General features: G+C 45.2%; 1 protein-coding gene across 1 annotated transcript in view; it reads right to left on the reverse strand.

The window, feature by feature from the left end:
* C9 (complement C9) overlaps positions 1–23,136 on the reverse strand; it is a 43,038-nt gene that overhangs the window by 17,384 nt on the left and 2,518 nt on the right. Inside the window, exons 2-5 of the mRNA XM_073681953.1 lie at positions 13,191–13,296; positions 10,000–10,147; positions 8,737–8,887; positions 153–291 (exon numbers count right to left, since the gene is read on the reverse strand). Of these exons, the coding sequence (XP_073538054.1) occupies positions 153–291; positions 8,737–8,887; positions 10,000–10,147; positions 13,191–13,296 (544 nt within the window). The remainder of the gene's footprint in view (positions 1–152; positions 292–8,736; positions 8,888–9,999; positions 10,148–13,190; positions 13,297–23,136) is intronic.

Consider the following 23,136-nt stretch of genomic DNA (forward strand, 5'->3'; position numbering starts at 1 on the left):
TGGTTATTGGGACGTATCAGACCTGAGACTGCACTATCCTGAGGACCTCCAGAAGAAGGCTTCCTAGCATAGCCTATAAACAGGCATATCTTAAGCAGATAATTATATAGTAGCAAATAAAGTCCCAATAAGAGACCATTGCAGTTTACTACCTGATAGACGAGAGCAGCCACATTCCACGGCTTGCGGTAGTAGGTCTTCGTGTTGCCATCACGAACGCGGTCACAGACCCCATTATAATATTCATTGTCAAAGGGGTTTCTCTTTGTTTCCATTCCCAGGAAGTTAAAACTAAAATGAAGAGAACGAAAAAAAAAAAATGTAAAATTCACGGCAACAAAATAAATCCTAGATGTAATGTACTCAGTGTTAGGTTTCCGCTGTTACACTCCCTGCCAAGTTATTGAAGTGTCCCAAACTACCCCCTTTATCTTCACCACTAATGATAATGAGATGACTCTGCTCATTCTGTCCCAGTATACACAGCAAAGCTGACAAGCGAGATACAGAAAAAAAAAGGTAATGTTATGTTACTGTGAGCCCTAGTGGCCAGTATGAAAAGTGAAATATAGAATATTTTATGTGAATGGTCACATAAAAAAACAAAAATGTTTTTTTTTTTTCAATATTCAAAAACCTGATATAAATTATGTTATTTTATGAATATACTCTGACTTGTAATAAATATATACATTTATTTAACTGTGTAGGAAGTGGAGGAACAATATGTCTTCTTCACAAAGCTCCTTGAGCCATGTCTGCACTCTGTCTCCTGCGTTTTTTGGGGCATTTTTTTTCTTCTCCAAAGAAAACTGCTTCAAAAACTCTTGGAAAACTCTACTTCTGAATTTCAATGGGAAATCCACTTTGCTGTTCATACGAGTTTTTTTTTTACTTTTTTTTTATTTTTCTGGAGTAGATTTTCAAAAGGACCTTGTAGAAAAAAAGTGCTTGTTACTATTTTTTAAGTGGATCCTGAAGGAAACCTCTCCAAATTAGGAATTGTCCAATCAAAAGACTGAAAAGAACGCATCAGAAAAAAATACTTCCAAAAGTCTTCAAAACCTCATCAAAACCACTTCACAAAAAGAAAAACTACTCCAAAAAATCCCCCCCCAAAAAAAGAACATTTCCTGAAATGATTTCTGAACTCTTCCGAAAAAGTCAGTGTGCAGATAACATAAAAACCTGTGGTGTAACTAGAGTCTGATGGGCCCCGGTGCAAGATTTGAACCGGGTCCCCCCCCAATCGTTAGTAGGGAAGAAAAATGGTATATGGCTTGGTATATGTCTCCCCATTCTTCTGCTGTTCTTTCATGTATAGAAGAAAATAAACCATTATCCTTACCAAGGGCATACATAGAAGTCATGGGGCTCCATAGAAGAAGTATAATGCACCCCCCATTGTCCACCATATAGTATAATGCACAGTCCATAGTTATCCATGTAGTATAATGCACCCCATAGTCATCCATATAGTATAATGCCCATCCCATAGTCCTCCATATAGTATAATGTACCTCATAGTCATCCATAAAGAATAATGCAACCCCATAATCTTCCATAGAGTGCAATGTACCCCTTGGTCATCCATAAGGTATAATGCACCCCATAAGTATAATGCACCCCCATAGTCATCCATAAAGTATAATGCACCCCATAGTATAATGCACACACATAGTATAATGCATCCCATAGTAATCCATAAAGTATAATGCACCCCAATAGTATAATGCACCCCACAGTCATATATAAATTATAATGCAGCCCCATAGTATAATGTACAGCCCATAGTCTTCCATAGTAGTATAGCCACTGATTTAAAAAATAGTAAATTCTCTACTCACCTTTCCTTCGCTCCCTCGTCCTCTTGTGAATTTGGCAACTGACTTTGGTGTGCGACGGGAGCGCGTGATGTCACTGCCTTTAACCCCGTCGCGTGCAAGCAGTTTGCCTCTGTTTGGCCGACAGAGTGTATTGTGGCACGCGGACCCAATGGGACTGTGTGCCGCAATACACTTCAACTGGATGTGAGTCCGAGGACGCACAGTTGAAGTTTCCGCTGGCGTCGGTAAGCCCCTGACCCGCCGGACCTGTTCACAGCGGCTGTTACGCCATTGATGATAACCTGAAACATACGTTTTCTGCTCAACACAGAACTGCAGAAGGCTGAGAGCACAGACGAGTCATGGAGATTTTATGAAGACACAAATCCTTATTCATGACCTCTAACCACTGTAAGGTGGCTGCCGGACACATAGTGGATGAGAGATATGTATCACAGAGGTTCATGTCCTCAGTGATGTAAAACCTGGAGGAATGATTTAATACACATAGTACTAAGATGGGTTAATCGGCCATAACAGGCTGGGTTTTATTGTGAGCAGATGAAGAGTTTGGTGAGATGGCTGCTCCCCATATCTTCATCCCTGGGTGTGGTTCACATTATAAAATGAGGCGTGTTTGTCTCACACTTATCTGTGTGTATGGAGGTGTGCAGACCTCCAGGATTGAGTGCCTTTGCTAAAGGACTAAGAAGTTGGACTCTAACTCAAGCAGGCAAACCAGCACTATTGTATGGACTGTTTACTTTATGTACCACTTTGTGACGGACAAAGGCTATATTTGAGTTTCCTGTGATGTGGTTTCTGAGGAGTGAAATAAACCAGCCGGACTTTAAATAGAATCAGTTCCTGTGATACCTCAGATCGCTCCCAAATAGTAGCATTGTTACACCACATTAACAAAACATTTAAAAACAATACACTGGTGCAGTCACTATGTACATACATTACATTACTGATCCTGTACTGATCCTGAGTTACATCCTGTATTATACTCCAGAGCTGCACTCACTATTCTGCTGGTGCAGTCACTGTGTACATACATTACATTACTGATCCTGTACTGATCCTGAGTTACATCCTGTATTATACTCCAGAGCTGCACTCACTATTCTGCTGGTGCAGTCACTGTGTACATACATTACATTACTGATCCTGAGTTACATGCTGTATTATCCTCCAGAGCTGCACTCACTATTCTGCTGGTGGAGTCACTGTGTACATACATTACATTACTGATCCTGTACTGATCCTGAGTTACATCCTGTATTATACTCCAGAGCTGCACTCACTATTCTGCAGATGCAGTCACTGTGTACATACATTACATTACTGATCCTGTACTGATCCTGAGTTACATCCTGTATTATACTCCAGAGCTGCACTCACTATTCTGCTGGTGCAGTCACTGTGTACATACATTACATTACTGATCCTGAGTTACATGCTGTATTATCCTCCAGAGCTGCACTCACTATTCTGCTGGTGCAGTCACTGTGTACATACATTATATTACTGACCCTGTACTGATCCTGAGTTATATCCTGTATTATACTCCAGAGCTGCACTCACTATTCTGCTGGTGCAGTCACTGTGTACATACATTATATTACTGACCCTGTACTGATCCTGAATTATATCCTGTATTATACTCCAGAGCTGCACTCACTATTCTGCTGGTGCAGTCACTGTGTACATACATTATATTACTGATCCTGTACTGATCCAGAGTTACCTCCTGTATTATACTCCAGAGCTGCACTCACTATTCTGCTGGTGCAGTCACTGTGTACATACATTATATTACTGACCCTGTACTGATCCTGAATTATATCCTGTATTATACTCCAGAGCTGCACTCACTATTCTGCTGGTGCAGTCACTGTGTACATACATTATATTACTGATCCTGTACTGATCCAGAGTTACCTCCTGTATTATACTCCAGAGCTGCACTCACTATTCTGCAGGTGCAGTCACTGTGTACATACATTACATTACTGATCCTGTACTGATCCTGAGTTACCTCCTGCATTATACACCAGAGCTGCACTCACTATTCTGCTGGTGGAGTCACTGTGTACATAATTACATTACTGATCCTGTACTGATCCTGATTTACATCCTGTATTATACGCCAGAGCTGCACTCACTATTCTGCTGGTGCAGTCACTGTGTACATACATTACATTACTGATCCTGTACTGACCCTGAGTTACCTCCTGCATTATACTCCAGAGCTGCACTCACTATTCTGCTGGTGGAGTCACTGTGTACATAATTACATTACTGATCCTGTACTGATCCTGATTTACATCCTGTATTATACGCCAGAGCTGCACTCACTATTCTGCTGGTGCAGTCACTGTGTAGATGTAGCACCCTGAGGATTCGGCTGCTACAGGGGTATTGCACCTCAACCCAGAGGTGTGATATTCCACTCCCGGGTAAGGAAGGAGTGTGGAACTGAGCTCAGATAGACTGCATGCACTACATACATCCCATTCCAGAGGAGCAGGCCGACGGTACTCCCACTTAGAAATGTGCAGGTACAACCGAGCCTGTTCCTGGCTGGAGTGGGAGGGGGGTGGTACATCCCATGTAGTGTAGGGGCAGATAGGGGGAGCAGTCTGGGTAGTGATAGGAGCTCATTGGGTGCTGGTCACCTGAGCTCACACATAGAGGGATATATAAGGAGGGCACCAACTTAGATCAGGGTCAGACGCTGAGAACAAGTCAGTAGGAGAGGAGAGAGAAGGAAACAGCAGCCCTGGAGAGAGAGAGAGTGGAGCAGAGAAAGACCCAGAGGGGGAAGACTGAAGGGACCCAAGAACCCAAATTAGAGCACCGGGTGAGGAGTCAGCAAGAGGGTACCGGAACCCAAGCTGGTGGGGGCAAAGACATTCCCCAGCCAGAGACCGGAGACCGTGGGCAGTGTCTGTCACGGTCACCCACCACATTCACCCCGAAGGCACACCACATGAAGGGTCAGGGAACCCAGGGCCAAGGGTGTCCCAAAAGAAGGCCCGAGGGAGCTGGACCTAGGTGAATCACTGGTGGGGACGGCTGAAGAAAGGACAGAGGGAGAGCTCAGGGCCACGCTCTGGACTTGTTTGGGGGTTGGCCGGATCCAGGACCTGGTGGACGCAGCACGGCTCGGGTGGTCACTAGCAGCTGGAGTGACCAGTACAACATCAGCAGTAAGTAAACACCCTTAACTGCACAACCCGAGTCTGTCTTCATTGCCGGCTGCATCGCACCACCACAACCCCCATCCTCTGCGCCTGTCCCCTCTGAGGCTATACCCCTCCCGTTGGGGGTTATCTCACCAAGCTGCGCACCCACCATCAGCCTCAGCGGACCCTGCAGCAGCGGCGGCCACAGTGACCGCATCACAACGGGTGGCGTAGTCGACACAAAAGAACTTTAGTAACATCTGTAAAGCTGCCACATAACACTGAGCTTGACGCCCTGGGCACGGGACCGGGTCACAGCCGCTCGGAGACTACAACCCCCCATCTGATCCGGTGCCGGGTATTCCCCTCAAAAAAGGAATATGTCCCAGGGGGCGCGTCATAGATAATTACATTACTGATCCTGTACTGATCCTGATTTACATCCTGTATTATACACCAGAGCTGCACTCACTATTCTGCTGGTGGAGTCACTGTGTACATAATTACATTACTGATCCTGTACTGATCCTGAGTTACCTCCTGCATTATACTCCAGAGCTGCACTCACTATTCTGCTGGTGGAGTCACTGTGTACATACATTACATTACTGATCCTGTACTGATCCTGAGTTACATCCTGTATTATACTCCAGAGCTGCGCTCACTATTCTGCTGGTGCAGTCACTGTGTACATACATTACATTACTGATCCTGAGTTACATCCTGTATTATACTCCAGAGCTGCGCTCACTATTCTGCTGGTGCAGTCACTGTGTACATACATTACATTACTGATCCTGAGTTACATCCTGTGTTATACTCCAGAGCTGCACTCACTATTCTGCTGGTGCAGTCACTGTGTACATACATTATATTACTGATCCTGAGTTACATCCTGTATTATACTCCAGAGCTGCACTCACTATTCTGCTGGTGCAGTCACTGTGTACATACATTACATTACTGATCCTGTACTGATCCTGAGTTACATCCTGTATTATACTCCAGAGCTGCACTCACTATTCTGCTGGTGCAGTCACTATGTACATACATTACATTACTGATCCTGAGTTACCTCCTGTATTATACTCCAGAGCTGCACTCACTATTCTGTTGGTGCAGTCACTGTGTACATACATTACATTACTGATCCTGTACTGATCCTGAGTTACATCCTGTATTATACTCCAGAGCTGCACTCACTATTCTGCTGGTGCAGTCACTGTGTACATACATTACATTACTGATCCTGAGTTACATCCTGTATTATACTCCAGAGCTGCACTCACTATTCTGCTGGTGCAGTCACTGTGTACATACATTACATTACTGATCCTGAGTTATATCCGGTATTATACTCCAGAGCTGCACTCACTATTCTGCTGGTGCAGTCACTGTGTACATACATTACATTACTGATCCTATACTGATCCTGAGTTACATCCTGTATTATACTCCAGAGCTGCGCTCACTATTCTGCTGGTGCAGTCACTGTGTACATACATTACATTACTGATCCTGAGTTACATCCTGTATTATACTCCAGAGCTGCGCTCACTATTCTGCTGGTGCATTCACTGTGTACATACATTACATTACTGATCCTGTACTGATCCTGAGTTACATCCTGTATTATACTCCAGAGCTGCACTCACTATTCTGCTGGTGCAGTCACTGTGTACATACATTACATTACTGATCCTGTACTGATCCTGAGTTACATCCTGTATTATACTCCAGAGCTGCGCTCACTATTCTGCTGGTGCAGTCACTGTGTACATACATTACATTACTGATCCTGAGTTACATTGTGTATTATACTCTAGAGCTGCACTCACTATTCTGCTGGTGCAGTCACTGTGTACATACATTACATTACTGATCCTGAGTTACATCCTGTATTATACGCCAGAGCTGCACTCACTATTCTGCTGGTGCAGTCACTGTGTACATACATTACATTACTGATCCTGAGTTACATCCTGTATTATACTCCAGAGCTGCACTCACTATTCTGCTGGTGCAGTCACTGTGTACATACATTACATTACTGATCCTGAGTTACATCCTGTATTATACTCCAGAGCTGCACTCACTATTCTGCTGGTGGAGTCACTGTGTACATACATTACATTACTGATTCTGAGTTACATCCTGTATTATACCCCAGAGCTGCACTCACTATTCTGCTCGTGCAGTCACTGTGTACATACATTACATTACTGATCCTGAGTTACATCCTGTATTATACTGCAGAGCTGCACTCACTATTCTGCTGGTGCAGTCACTGTGTACATACATTACATTACTGATCCTGAGTTACATCCTGTATTATACTCTAGAGCTGCACTCACTATTCTGCTGGTGCAGTCACTGTGTACATACATTACATTACTGATCCTGAGTTACATCCTGTATTATACTCCAGAGCTGCACTCACTATTCTGCTGGTGCAGTCACTGTGTACATACATTACACTACTGATCCTGAGTTACATCCTGTATTATACTCCAGAGCTGCACTCACTATTCTGCTGGTGCAGTCACTGTGTACATACATTACATTACTGATCCTGAGTTACATCCTGTATTATACTCTAGAGCTGCACTCACTATTCTGCTGGTGCAGTCACTGTGTACATACATTACATTACTGATCCTGAGTTACATCCTGTATTATACTCCAGAGCTGCACTCACTATTCTGCTGGTGCAGTCACTGTGTACATACATTACATTACTGATCCTGAGTTACATCCTGTATTATACTCCAGAGCTGCACTCACTATTCTGCTGGTGCAGTCACTGTGTACATACATTACATTACTGATCCCGAGTTACATCCTGTATTATACTCCAGAGCTGCACTCACTATTCTGCTGGTGCCGTCACTGTGTACATACATTACATTACTGATCCTGAGTTACATCCTGTATTATACTCCACAGCTGCGCTCACTATTCTGCTGGTGCAGTCACTGTGTACATACATTACATTACTGATCCTGAGTTACATCCTGTATTATACTCCAGAGCTGCACTCACTATTCTGCTGGTGCAGTCACTGTGTACATACATACTCCTTTGAATTTCATCTATTTTATTTATATTTGTGTCTATTTTCTACTTTTTCATTGTTATTTCCTCTGTTCTCCGTTCTTTATATATTTTTTGTGATCCAGATATTTTCGGGCCGGTTTATTTTTTGCGACTTCTTAAACAGTTGTTAAAGTTTTTGATCAAATGTGCTCCGTCCTCCCTGCAGGGATTTTATTTTATTTTTTTAAATGCCAAACTTTTTTGTTCTGCAAATCCTAGTTGTGTGCGACATATTTACAGGTCTTATGACTTTTAGAATTAAAGAGGCGCAAATAAAAAAAATGCGAAAAAAAATGAAGAGCAAGTTTTTATTTTGCGCCAAATTCATGAACCTCGTGTGTGGAGACTTTGTCACAAAAATGTCAACGAATGCTATAAGATAATAAAGAAGAATAAGATAATAAAGAAATCCAGGTGAGGAATGGGCTCCGCACTGTGCGCCCGCTCTGCAGGAGCTCCGCTCATTGATTAAGGGTGTGTTTATGGATAAACTTGCTGACTGTTTCCAGCTGATTTGTGAATCTGTATTATGTAATTTTTCTTCTTAAGTAACAAAATGAAGCAATAATTTGTCACATGCATCAATAAATGTCCAGCGTGTCCAGCTCTATCCTACTCACCCGTCTCCTGCTGTCCGAGCGACTTCCGACAAATCCACATCCATATTCCGGCAGACGGGTTTGGGCTCTTTGCCGTCATCACAGTTTTCATCAGAGTGGTCTCCGCAGTCATTGTCTCCATTACACAGAAGCCTCGTTTTTACGCATCGACCTGGGACAGTCCGAAAAAAACAAAAAAAAAGAAATCCGACAGTTTGGAAAGTTCATTCACATTGATGGAGAAGTGTTATACTGGATTCTCCAATAGAACGGCGCCGCCTAGTGGCCACATCACTTTATAGGTGCAACTGCTGAAAAACCCACAAAACATGCAGCTACAAGGGGTGCTCAGGTTACAGTCACAACAAGGTCATGATGCCTGATGACCCTTGTGCCACATAAGAGAAGACAACTACTAGTACTAATGGCATATTATGTTTGTCCCTTTTACTTGTACAGAATCAGATCACTTAAACCTGGACTTTATTACTCTTTTGAGCAATGATGCACAGAATTAGAATATCCTTTACACGTGCATTATGTTCCCTTTTTCGATTTTTAAACTTTTCTCACTTGCAGTACCATTTTTTACCACTAATGGCGGCACATATTTCCATAGTAATCAATGCAACAGCGCCCCCCTCCCCCCCTTCCCAACAAGGTGCAATTTTAGTCTTTCATCGGTGAATGTATTTTTTTTTTTTATGCTCTTCCTTTTTACTCTACCCAGCAAAAATATTTGGGACCCATCTATGAACTATAAGGGTCTCACAGAGACGTGACCTCCGTGACTTTGTATATAAGATGACATAGCCAAAAACAACTTGTGCAAAATCAGCTGTTTGCTTCTGGGTATTAAGAGCCAAATCTTACATTAAAGGGATTATCCGTGTCAAGACAACCCCTTTAAATGCCAAATAAAGATCAATATGACCGTCAACTATTGCAGTATTGGTGGTGCCTTCTGGCCCTGATAGTTCAGGGGTCTTCTGTAATATGGGGCAGATCAGGCAAGTATCACTCAAAAAGCTGTCAGAAGGGGAAGCGAGCTACATATGTAGCAATATTGTCTCCACTGAATTCAATGGGAGTTTTTTTAATCTGTATACAGTGAGCTCCCCCTAGTGGCAACTGCAGGTATCCATAATTTTGAATGCTATCAAAATTCTCCAGAACAAGTTTGGTAAAAGTTGGGAATAGGTGATGTTTGTGGGGTCTCCTGTTATTGGAGGTTTTTTAGATGTCCTTGTTGGTTGCATTGAATTTATTTCTGCGGTTAATTACCTGATGTTTCACATTCAAAGTCGTTTCCGCAGTCAAGCACCGAACCTCCGCACTGCTCATGTGACTTACAGCGCTGATATTCCCCCAGTGAGCTCAGACATCGGGTACCGCCAAACTGGCCGAACTTCACGATGCTTCGAGAGCGGAACTATATACCAGGAGACAGGGAGAGAGACATATATAATATCCGACATGATATCCAGGCCCTGGCATATCATAGACAAAGATCTCACACATACACTGGATGGAAAAAAAGTATGTGCCCCCTCCAGGAGCTTTTCTGACCTCCCATCCTACATCCATGGACATTAATATGAAGTCGCTCCTCTGCAGATGTAACGGCACCCGCTCTTCTGGGAAGGATTTCTACAAGATTTTGGAGGCATTTGTGAGATCAGACCCTGGTGTTGAGGGGAGGCCGGACTCACAATCTCCATTATAGATGTTGGATGGGGCTGAGGTTCAGGCTCTGTGTGGCCGCTCATATTCTCCCACCAAACTCCCTCAACCATGTCCTTTTGGACTTTGTACACTGGGCACAGTCATGGGAAACAGAAAAGGGTCTTCTTCTCCAAACTGTTCCCAAAAAGCTGAAGGCTACAATTGCTAAATGATAAAGCATTAAAATTTCCCAATATTGAAACTAAGGGGCCGTGGCAGACCTCTGAAAAATTTAAAGTGTGAAGGGGACACTGTAGGCATTATACGGTGTAGGAGCTGCGGAGGTTTCATAATGTGTGAGGTGATTGTGGGGACATCATACTGTGTGACTGTGCTGTGGGGGCATCATACTGTGTATGGGGGCTTTGGGGGCATCATACTGTGTAACTGCACTGTAGGGGCATCATACTGTGTGAGGGGGCTGTGGGGACATCATACTGTGTGAGGGTGCTGTGGGGGCATGATACTGTGTGAGGGGGCTGTGGGGGCATCATAGTATGTGAGAGAGCTAGGATGTGGGTCATCACACTGTGTGAGGGGTATGTGGGGACATCATACTGTGTGAAGGGGCTGTGGGGACATCATACTGTGTGAGGGGGCTGTGGGGCATCATATGTGAGGGAGCTGGGCTGTGGGGACATCATACTGTGTGAGGGGGCTGTGGGGGCATCATAGTGTGTGAGGGGGCTGTGGGGCATCATATTATGTGAGGGAGCTTGGCTGTGGGGACATCATACTGTGTGAGGAGTATGTGGGGACATCATACTGTGTGAAGGGCTGTGAGCACATCATACTGCGTGAGGGGGCTGTGGGGGCATTATATTATGTGAGGGAGCTGGGCTGTGGGGACATCATACTGTGTGAAGGGCTGTGAGGACATCATAATGTGAGGGGCCTGTGGATGCATCATAATGTGTGTGTGGGAGTGGGCTGTGAATGCATTATATTATATGAGGGGGCATCAAACTGTATGAGGGGGCTGTGGGTATATCATACAGTGTGAGGGGGCTGTTGGCACATCATACTGTGAGGGGGCTGTGGATGCATCATAATGTGTGAGGAAACTATGGGGACATCATACTGGGTGAGGGTGTTGTGGGGGATTCATACTGTGTGAGGTGGCTGTGGGGGCATCATACTGAGTGAGGGGGCACTGTGGGCATAATACTAAGTGAGTAGGCATCATACTGTGTGAGGGGGCTGTAAAGTGGCCACGGGCAGTGGCCATGATCGAGTGGCTGCTTCATGACGCCCTGTCACTTTCAGAACATTGTGGGTCCCTGCTGAGTGTTTAGTGTTATGAAGGCCTTGAGCTTCTGCAGGCCTCCTGTAGCGGATGGTATTGGCTGGTCAGGACCATGAGTTCCACAGATTAATAAAGGAGACTTCCGTTCAAACACGGGGTCTTTACTGAACTAGATGAGGGTTATATACAAGGGGTAGTGGGTACAAAGTGTTATGGATGTTTCTTTTACACTGAGAAGCATCTTTACACACACAGTATCCTTCCACTGTAGTCCACTCCAGGGCTGGTGAAGCACTGTTTAGCCCTACTTCATCACAACCTAGCTTGTTGCCAGTCCTGTTCAGCAAGTCTCTCTACCTGCTCAGCAGTTCCGCGTTCTATCACTATGGACGCCCTGGATCTACCACTCGGGACCACCCACTAGTCCCCTCAAACTCCATTCTGTTTCGGTCCGTTACCATTGGCATTCTGCAAGCTCAGGGTTTCTCATGACACATCGTCCTATCCAAGGACCCCTTTAAGATGTAAGGCAACTCTGTCTCTTCTGTCAGTTCTAGGTCGCGCTACTTTCTTGCCCCTTCGTCTCCTTGGTTGTAGTCCACCCAAACGGCAGCACTGCTCACAAACACTTCCTACTGCTACTGGAACAAGTCCCTCTCTGACTAACTATCAGGAAACCTTCTCCTGTGGGCTAGTCCTGAACATTAATTCTCTCTGACCCTGCAGTCTGTTGCTGGGCTGACATAACCTTTCACCTACATTCTATGCAAACACTGCAGCATCTATCTCTATCATGCATTACATCACTATACATTATAATACCTTACATTATCACATCCTACATTATACATTACCAACATTGCCTATAACACTGCTATTCACTATTGATTACATTATACTATGAATGCTTATCACACTCATATATATATATATATATATATATGTATATATATATATATATATATATATATATATATATATCACAATATATGTAGAAAATGCATTACACTTATTCACATAACCGCACTGGTGTCTTCAGGGATAGGAACGCGACAGTGATTGTCCACACTTCTTACAGGGCTATGGTGGCATCACTGTGTGAGAGGGCTGTGGGGGCATCAAACAGTGTGAGAGGGCTGTGAAGGCATTATACTGTGTGAGTGGGATGTGGGGGCATCATAATGTGTTGGGGGAACACTTTGGGCATCATAGGTGTGTGGGGACATCATACTCTTGGAGGAGCACTGGTGGCATCATACTAAATGAGGGGCACTTTGGGCGTTATACTTTGTTAGGGGCACTGTGGAGGCATTTTACTGTGTGTAAGGGGGCAGTGTGGGGTGACAAGTGTGTGTGGTGGACATCATTGTGGAGTCACACTGCATGAAGGCAGTAAAATGTGTATTAAACTATGTGGAATTACTAAGGGGATTCACAGCATTCAATAGTTCTCCCTGTTTCCAGTCCTTCAGCGTTGGGCGATATGGTCGAAGTTGATATTTACCTTCTGATTGGTGCACGGGTCGCATTCACTCCAATTACCCCAACTAGTCAGTTCACAGTTTATAGGAGCAGGCGTCTCAGGAGATCTCTGAACCATCCCGAAAAACCTAAAAACAAAGAGAAGGGGTCTAATTAAGTTTCCAGTACTACAAGAAGGTAGAAAGTCAAGTCTGTGGCTGCACTGTCACCTTCCACATGTGAGTCCCAAACTTTGCAATTGCCCAGAGCCCTCAATCTTTAGAAGCCAGAAATGACACCAATAATGCTAGTCTTGCATTATCTGTGCATTTTCTATAGTTAGAAATAGAGAAGAACCTCCGGTGACATCATGACTATGTGACCAAAGGTCTTTCATCCTGAGGGAATATAGAGGAACTGAAGAGGAGGAGAGAGACTAGACCCAGGACATGAGTATGTGCAAAAAATGATCTATTAGTGATTGTTCCGTCACCGTCATTCTTCTGTGTAAAGCGTCCCAGCGCCAAACAACTCACAAATAATCAATCGACGCTTGTTTCATGGTCTGAAATCAACCCATGTAAATGTTCTTGTGTGGCGGTACAATATGTTAGCATTTGGGCCCCATTTATAATTTTTGCTCAGGGACACACTTTGTCTAAAACTGACCCAGCAAATATATGAGGAGTTTCTAATTTGAACCACACAGCTCTATTTTGGTCACATTCGTCCATAAAACATTGTTCCAGTAGCCTTCTGGCTTGTCCAAGTGATCTTTAATAAACTGTAGCTGGACAGCAGTGTTATTTTGGCAGACCAGTGGCTTTCAACTAGCAATCCTGCCATGCACACCATTGTTATTCAGTGTCCTCCTGATGGCGGACTCATGAGCATTAACATTAGGTAATGTGAGAGAGGCCTTTAGTTCCTTAGAGTTTACCTTGGGTTCCTTTGTGACCTTATGGACTATATAAAAGCTTTGCTTTGAGAGAGATCTTTGTTGGTCAACCACTCCTGGGAAGGGCAATAATGGTCTTAAATTTCCTCCATTTTTCCACACTCCTTACAGATGTTTTTTAGCCTTTTCCAGCCGGATGAGAATCAACAGCTCTTCTTCTGAGATCCTCAGAAATCTCCTTTGTTCATGTCAAAATACAAACATGTGCTGAACTTTGATAGATCCCAGTTCTTTATCTTAAACAGGTCGTCCACTCACACCTGATTGTCATGCCATTGATTGAAAACATCAGACTCTAATTTCACCTTCATTTTCCTCAAGAAGAAAGTGACAAAGTCTAATATTTGTGCCTCATTTGTTTGATTTGGTTCTTTTTTTTTGAAGGTTTGTGTGAAAATCTGATGTAGTTTTACATCTATATAGTTTTCACCCAGAAGGGGATGTGTCTATTACTGGAGGAATCTGTCACCCAGAACTCCCTACAGTGATATTTCAGACCATGAGACAAGGAAATCATGCAAAAAAGTGTGTAAATCTAATAATCCACAGTCAGGGTGGTCCAGGGGTACACTCTGGCCTTTTGGTTGTTTTCACTTCTTCCTAGTAACCAGTGATCCATATGATCAGTGCAGGGCAGGAGAGTGAATGTGAATGTGGTGACACAATTGTAGCCTGGCATATGTTTCTTTAAAATACTCTGGCATTTCAGAGATTATTGTAGGAGGATCCAGCCTGGCTGCTCTTTCCAGTAGCACAGGATTTAATTGACAGGTCTCTCCCTTGCATGTACATAGGGAGAGACCTGTCAATCACTAGGAATGGTACTGGGAAAAGTTGTCTGGGGATGGTGCTGGACTAGTCTCATCTCCAGCCTTGGTCCCCGGCCGGATCCTCTAGCTCAGACCTTGGCAAAGTGCGGCACGCTGGCTACATTCAGTCCTCTGGCTGTTCCAGTCCGGCCAGTGGGCCGAGACAGCTGAAGGGCTGCAAATACCACTCCACAGGTTGCACCACACCCTCTCCTAACTGGAGTCCCAATTTCATTTCTATCTGCACCTTCAGGATGCAGAGAGCAGTGAATACAATGGTGGAGGAGGGAACTGCTGGCACCTTATTCCACCAGTCAGCAAGTGCGACTGACAGCAGACACACTGACGTCACTACATCCCATCTGCTGTGCGGAGCATCAGTACACACAGGAAAGACTGAAGCAAAGTGCCAAGGGAACGGGAGCTGAGGTGAGTATGTGTTTTTAATATGTGTTAATGTGTGTGGGCTCATACTGTGTATATGAGGCTATGTGGGGGCTCATACTGTATATAGGAGGCTATGTGGGGGTTCATACTGTATATAGGCTATGTGGGGATTCATACTGTATATAGGAGGCTATGTGGGGGCTCATACTGTATATAAGACGCTATGTGGGGGTTCATACTGTATATAGGCTATGTGGGGGCTCATACTGTATATAGTGGTCTATGTGGGGGCCCATACTGTATATAGGGGGCTATGTGGGGGCCCATACTGTATATAGGAGGCTATCTGGGGGCTCAATGTATATAGGAGGCTATGTGGGGGCTCATACTGTATATAGAGGGCTGTGTGGGGGCTCATACTGTATATAGGAATCTATGTGGGGGCTCATACTATATATAGGCTAGGTAGGGGTTCATACTGTATATAGGAGGCTATGAGGGGGCTCATAGTGTGTATAGGAGGCTATATGGGGCTCATACTGTGTATAGGAGGCTATGTGGGGGCTCATACTGTTTATAGGGGCTGTGTGGGGGCTCATACTGTATATAGGAAGCTATGTGGGGGCTCATACTGTATATAGGCTATGTGGGGGTTCATACTGTATATAAGAGGCTATATGGGGTTTCATACTGTATATAAGAGGCTATATGGGGGTTCATACTGTATATAGGGGGCTGAGTGGGGGCTCATAATGTATATAGGCTACGTGGGGGTTCATACTGCATATAAAAGGCTATATGGGGGTTCATACTGTATATAGGCTATGTGGGGGTTCATATTGTATATAGGAGGCTATGAGGGGGCTCATACTGTATATAGGCTATGTGAGGGCCCATACTGTATATAGGGGGCTATGTGGGGGCCCATACTGTATATAGGGGGCTATGTGGGGGCCCATACTGTATATAGGAGGATATGTGGGGCTCATACTGAATATAGGAGGCTATGTGGTGGTTCATACTGTATATAGGAGGCTATGAGGGGGCTCATACTGTATATAGTCTATGTAAGGGCTCATACTGTATATAGGGGGCTATGTGGGGGCCCATACTGTATATAGGGGGCTATGTGGGGACCCATACTGTATATAGGAGGCTATGTGGGGGCTCATACTGTATATAGAGGGCTGTGTGGGGGCTCATACTGTACAGTGCCTACAAGTAGTATTCAACCCCCTGCAGATTTAGCTGGTTGACACATGCGGAATTAACTTGGCATTGTGACATTTGTACTGTAGATCAGCCTGGAAGTGGGAAATGCACTGCAGCAAATTTTGTTTTTGTTTTGTTTTTTTTGTTTTTTTAAAAACGTAAAAAGTTAATTCAGAGTGTCATTTATTATTCAACCCCTCAAACCACAAGAATTCTGTTTGGTCCCCCTAAAGTATTAAGAAGTAGTTCAGGCACCAAGAATAATGAGCTTCACATGTGTGGATTAAAGATCTCTTTTGCCAGCCTTTTCTGACTATTTAAGACCCTCCCCAAACTTGTGAACAGCACTCAGACATGGTCAACATGGGAAAGACAAAGGAGCATTCCAAGGCCATCAGAGACAAGATCGTGGAGGGTCACAAGGCTGGCAAGGGGTGCAAAACCCTTTCCAAGGAGTTGGGCCTACCTATCTCCACTGTTGGAAACATCATCCGTAAGTGGAAGGCTTATGGAACTACTGTTAGCCTTCCACGGCCAGGACAGTCTTTGAAAGTGTCCTCCCGTGCCGAGGCCAGGCTTGTCCGAAGAGTCAAGGCTAACCCAAGGACAGCAAGGAAGGAGCTCCGGGAAGATCTCATGGCAGTGGGGACATTGGTTTCAGTCAATACCATAAGTAACGTACTCCACCGCAATGGTCTCCGTTCCAGACGAGCCCGTAAGGTACCTTTACTTTCAAAGCATCATGTCAAGGCTCGTCTACAGTTTGCTCATGATCACTTGGAGGACTCTGAGACAGACTGGTTCAAGGTTCTATGGTCTGATGAGACCAAGATCGAGATCTTTGGTGCCAACCACACACGTGACGTTTGGAGACTGGATGGCACTGCATACGACCCCAAGAATACCATCCCTACAGTCAAGCATGGTGGCGGCAGCATCATGCTGTGGGGCTGTTTCTCTGCCAAGGGGCCTGGCCATCTGGTCCGCATCCATGGGAAGATGGATAGCACGGCCTACCTGGAGATTTTGGCCAAGAACCTCCGCTCCTCCATCAAGGATCTTAAGATGGGTCGTAATTTCATCTTCCAACAAGACAACGACCCAAAGCACACAGCCAAGAAAACCAAGGCCTGGTTCAATAGGGAAAAAGTCAAGGTGTTGGAGTGGCCTAGTCAGTCTCCTGACCTTAACCCAATTGAAAACTTGTGGAAGGAGCTCAAGAATAAAGTCCACATGAGACACCCAAAGAACCTAGATAACTTGGAGAAGATCTGCATGGAGGAGTGGGCCAAGATAACTCCACAGACCTGTGCCGGCCTGATCAGGTCTTATAAAAGACGATTATTAGCTGTAATTGCAAACAAGGGTTATTCCACAAAATATTAAACATAGGGGTTGTATAATAATTGACCCAAACTTTTATGTTTAAAATTTAATAAAATTCAACTGAGCAACATAACTTTTTGGTTTGTAAGATTAATGCTTCTGTTCATAAAACCTACTCTCGTTTGCAGTTTGAAGGCTCTAACTTATTTGCATCTTATCAAACCAGCTAAATCTGCAGGGGGTTGAATACTACTTGTAGGCACTGTATATGGGAAGCTATGTGGGGGCTCATACTGTATATAGGCTATGTAGGGGTTCATACTGTATATAGGAGGCTATGAGGGGGCTCATACTGTGTATAGGAGGCTATATGAGGGCTCATACTGTGTATAGGAGGCTATGTGGGGGCTCATACTGTTTAAAGGGGCTGTGTGGGGGCTCATACTGTATATAGGAAGCTATGTGGGGGCTCATACTGTATATAGGCTATGTGGGGGTTCATACTGTATATAAGAGGCTATATGGGTGTTCATACTGTATATAGGCTATATGGGGGTTCATATCATATATAGGAGGCTATGAGGGGGCTCATACTGTATATAGGCTATTTGGGGGATCATACTGTATATAGGAAGCTATGTGGGGGCTCATACTGTATATAGGCTACGTGGGGGTTCATACTGTAAATAAAAGGCTATATGGGGGTTCATACTGTATATAGGCTATGTGGGGGTTCATATTGTATATAGGAGGCTATGAGGGGGCTCATACTGTATATAGGCTATGTGGGGACTCATACTGTATATAGGGGGCTATGTGGGGGCCAATACTGTATATAGGGGGCTATGTGGGGGCCCAAACGGTATATAGGAGGATATGTGGGGGCTCATACTGTATATAGGAGGCTATGTGGGGGTTCATACTGTATATAGGAGGCTATGAGGGGGCTCTTACTGTATATAGGCTATGTGTGGGCTCATACTGTATATAGGGGGCTATGTTGGGGCCCATACCGTATATAGGGGGCTATGTGGGGGCCCATACTGTATATAGGCTATATAGGGGTTCATACTGTATATAGGAGGCTATGAGGGGGCTCATACTGTGTATAGGAGGCTATATGGGGGCTCATACTGTGTATAGGAGGCTATTTGGGGGCTCATACTGTGTATAGGGGCTGTGTGGGGGCTCATACTGTTTATAGGAAGCTATGTGGGGGCTCATACTGTATATAGGAAGCTATGTGGGGGCTCATACTGTATATAGGAAGCTGTGTGGGGGCTCATACTGTATATAAGAGGCTATATGGGGGTTCATACTGTATATAGGCTATGTGGGGGTTCATATCGTATATAGGAGGCTATGAGGGGGCTCATACTGTATATATGAGGCTATATGGGGGCTCATAATGTATATGGGAGGCTATATGGGGGCTCATACTGTAAATAAGAGGCTATATGGGGGCTCATACTGTATATAGGAGGCTATGTGGGTGCCCATACTGTACATAGGAGGCTATGTGGGGGCCCATACTGTATATAGGAGGCTATGTGGGGGCTTATACTGTTTATAGAAGGCTATGTGGGGACTCATACCTGTAATGCACACGCCCGGGCTGAGTGGCGTGTGCATGTATATGTAGTGATTCCACTGGACCGTGCCGGAGAGTGAATGCCTGGAGGGGCGTAACTAAGTATCCACCCGATCCGACCAGGGTCGCACGACGGCATACGACGCCAGTGCACCAAGGAGGAACCGAGCAGAGGGACCAGGTGCTACTCCAGGACAGACCCCGGACACAGCTGTTGACCCACACAGGGGAATACAGGAACAGGCAGGTTAGGCTGGCACACAGACTGCTGGGTATAGACAGACATGGCTGGTATGCAGACTGGCGGATGCTGGTAAGCACGACTGGTATGCAGGCAGGGAGGTACTGGCAGGTACGACAGGTTGGAGCACCGAGTGGATAGGACCCAGTACAGACTGGGACTCAGGAACAGAACCGCAGACGCAGTGGACAAACAGCAGAGTGAGGCCGCCCAGAGCGGCGAGCAAGAGTAGAACAAGACGAGACCGACTGGAGCGGTGAGCGAGAGAAGAGCAGGACAAGGCCGCCTGGAGAGGTGAGCGAAAGAGGAGCAGGACGAGACTGCCGAAGCAGCGAGCAAAGGGTCAGAGCAGAGCGAGACTGCCGGAGCAGCGAGCAAAGGGTCAGAGCAGAGCGAGACTGCCGGAGCAGTGAGCAAAGGGTCAGAGCAGAGCGAGACTGCCGGAGCAGCGAGCAAAGGGTCAGAGCAGAGCGAGACTGCCGGAGCAGCGAGCAAAGGATCAGAGCAGAGCGAGATTGCCGGAGCAGCGAGCAAAGGGTCAGAGCAGAGCGAGACTGCCGGAGCAGCAAGCAAGGCAGAGCAGAGCGGAAACCGCAAGAGCGGTGAGCAAGGCAGAGCAGAGCGGAAACCGCAAGAGCGGTGAGCAAGGCAGAGCAGAGCGGAAACCGCAAGAGCGGTGAGCAAGGCAGAGCAGAGCGGAAACCGCAAGAGCGGTGAGTAAAGCAGCACAGGCTAGAACCGCCGGAGCGGTGAGCAAGGCAGAGCAGGCTAGAACCGCCGGAGCGGTGAGCAAGGCAGAGCAGAGGGGACAGGGCTCTGTTCACACGGAACAGACTGGAAGGGAAAGGCAGAACCAGGTACACACAGGATACTTGCAATGAAGTAGCGAGTGGACTCTAAACTCACAAATGGGAGTACAGGGACAACGAGTAGGAGTTAGGTACGGGATCAGATACTGCAGGAAAAGGGAAGGTACGGACAAAGAGAAAAACAGGTAACAGGCTAGGAGAGTATTCAGACAAGAACAGACACAACAGCAAGATACAGGAGCGGTTCTAGGTATGCGGCCCCTAGAAGGCGGAACGAACAGGCTAGGAGCGTGTTCAGACAGGAACAGGCAAGATACAGGAACGGGCCTAGGTATGCGGCCCCTAGAAGGCAGAAAGAACAGGCTAGGAGCGTGTTCACACTGGCCTGGAAATACAGCCTCCAGGATAGGCAGAAGACAACAGGCTAGAAGATCAGACAGGACACAGTTCAGACACGGGAACTGATACCGCCAGGCAGGAAACATAGACAGGACCTGGCACATCAGTGACAGGAAGCCAACTGACAGAACACAATGCTCAGGCTTGGATTTCAGGGAGGAGCTGGGTTAAATACCAGGTGACAGACAGCAATAGGCTGAGGACGCACAAGGGGTGTGCCCGCAGCAGCTACAAGAAGCAGGAAGTGATCGGGCGCCGCCCTTAAGCAGCAGAAACAGAGGCAAGCAGACAGCATGGAGGGAAGCCAGGCTAGCAGACTGGACTGGAGATCAAGTGCGCGCTCTTGCACAGTGGGAGATGGACCAATATGCAAGGACTCCGCCAGGTATGTTACAATACCGTATATAGGAGGCTGTGTGGGGGCTTGTACTGTATATAGGAGGCTATATGGGGGCTAATACTGTATATAGGAGGCTATGTGGGGGCTAAAACTGTATATAGGAGGCTGTGTGGGGGCTCATACAGTATATAGGAGGCTATGTGGGGGCTCATACTTTATATGTCTGTGAGCTCATATAGGGGGATGTCAGCATACATGATTCTGCTGAATATTCATTGATACAATTAATATTAACCCCTTTACCCCCAAGGGTGGTTTGCACGTTAATGACCAGGCCAATTTTTACAATTCTGACCACTGTCACTTTATGAGGTAATTACTCTGGAACGCTTCAACGGATCCCCCTGATTCTGAGAATGTTTATTCGTGACATATTGTACTTCATGATAGTGGTAAAATTTCTTCGATATCACTTGCTCTTATTTGTGAAAAAAACGGAAATTTGGCGAAAATTTTGAAAATTTTGCAATTTTCAAAATTTGAATTTTTATGCCCTTAAATCAGAGAGATATGTCACACAAAAGAGTTAATAAATAACATTTCCCACATGTCTACTTTACATCAGCACAATTTTGGAACCAACATTTTTTTTGTTAGGGAGCTATAAGGGTTAAAAGTTGACCAGCGATTTCTCATTTTCCAACAAAATTTACAAAACCATTTTTTTAGGGACCACATCACATTTGAAGTCACTTTGAGGGGTCTTTATGACAGAAAATACCCAAAAGTGACACCATTCTAAAAACTGCACCCCTCAAGGTGCTCAAAACCACATTCAAGAACTTTATTAACCCTTCAGGTGCTTCACAGGAATTTTTGGAATGTGGAAGAAAAAAATGAACATTTAACTTTTTTCACAAAAATGTTACTTTAGACCCAATTTTTTTTTATTTTCGCAGGGGTGACAAGAAAAAATGGACCCCAAAATTTGTTGTGAAATTTCCCCTGGGCACGCAGATACCCCATATGTGGGGAAAAAACACTGTTTGGGTGCACGGCAGGGCTCGGAAGGGAAGGAGCGCCATTTGACTTTTTGATTGTAAAATTTGCTTGAATAATTAGCGGGCGCCATGTTGCGTTATGAGAGCCCCTGATGTGCCTAAACAGTGGAAATCCCCCACAAGTGACCACATTTTGGAAACTAGACACCCCAAGGCACCTATCTAGATGCATAGTGAGCTTTTGGAACCCCTAGGTGCTTCACAAATTGATTCGTAAAAATGAAAAAGTATTTTTTTTTCCACTTTTTCATTTTTACGAATCAATTTGTGAAGCACCTGGGGGTTCCAAGTGCTCACTATGCATCTAGATAGGTGCCTTGGGTGGTCTAGTTTCCAAAATGGGGTCACTTGTGGGGGAGCTCCAATGTTTAGGCACACAGGGGCTCTCCAAACGCAACATGGTGTCAGCTAACAATTTGAGCCGATTTTCCATTCAATTTGTTAGCGGACACCATGTCGCATTTGGAGAGCCCCTGATGTGCCTAAATAGTGGAAACCCCCCACAAGTGATCCCATTTTGGAAACTAGACCCCTCAAGGATTTTATCAAGGGGTATAGTGAACATTTTGAACGCAGAGGTACAACACAGAATTTGATAACATTAGGTCATCATATTGAATAAGTTGTCATTAGTCTTGAGCGCAAGTGCTCGCTACTTGAGTTTGCATGGGGTACCCGGGTATGCACCAAGTATCGCGGGTGCTCGAGTGACATGCTCGAGACCCTGCCACGCATGTTTCACGGTTATTATACACCCCAAAAAAAACATGTGGGGATCGCTCGTGCATGGCAGGCAACCCCAGCAACGTTTTTTTGGCCGTGAAGAATATGGGGCGGAGACTCGAGCATGTCACTC

The sequence above is a fragment of the Phyllobates terribilis genome, unplaced genomic scaffold (genome assembly GCF_046119375.1).
Source record: "Phyllobates terribilis strain yellow unplaced genomic scaffold, ASM4611937v1 Scaffold_1__5_contigs__length_1240528914, whole genome shotgun sequence".
NCBI lineage: Eukaryota > Metazoa > Chordata > Amphibia > Anura > Dendrobatidae > Phyllobates > Phyllobates terribilis.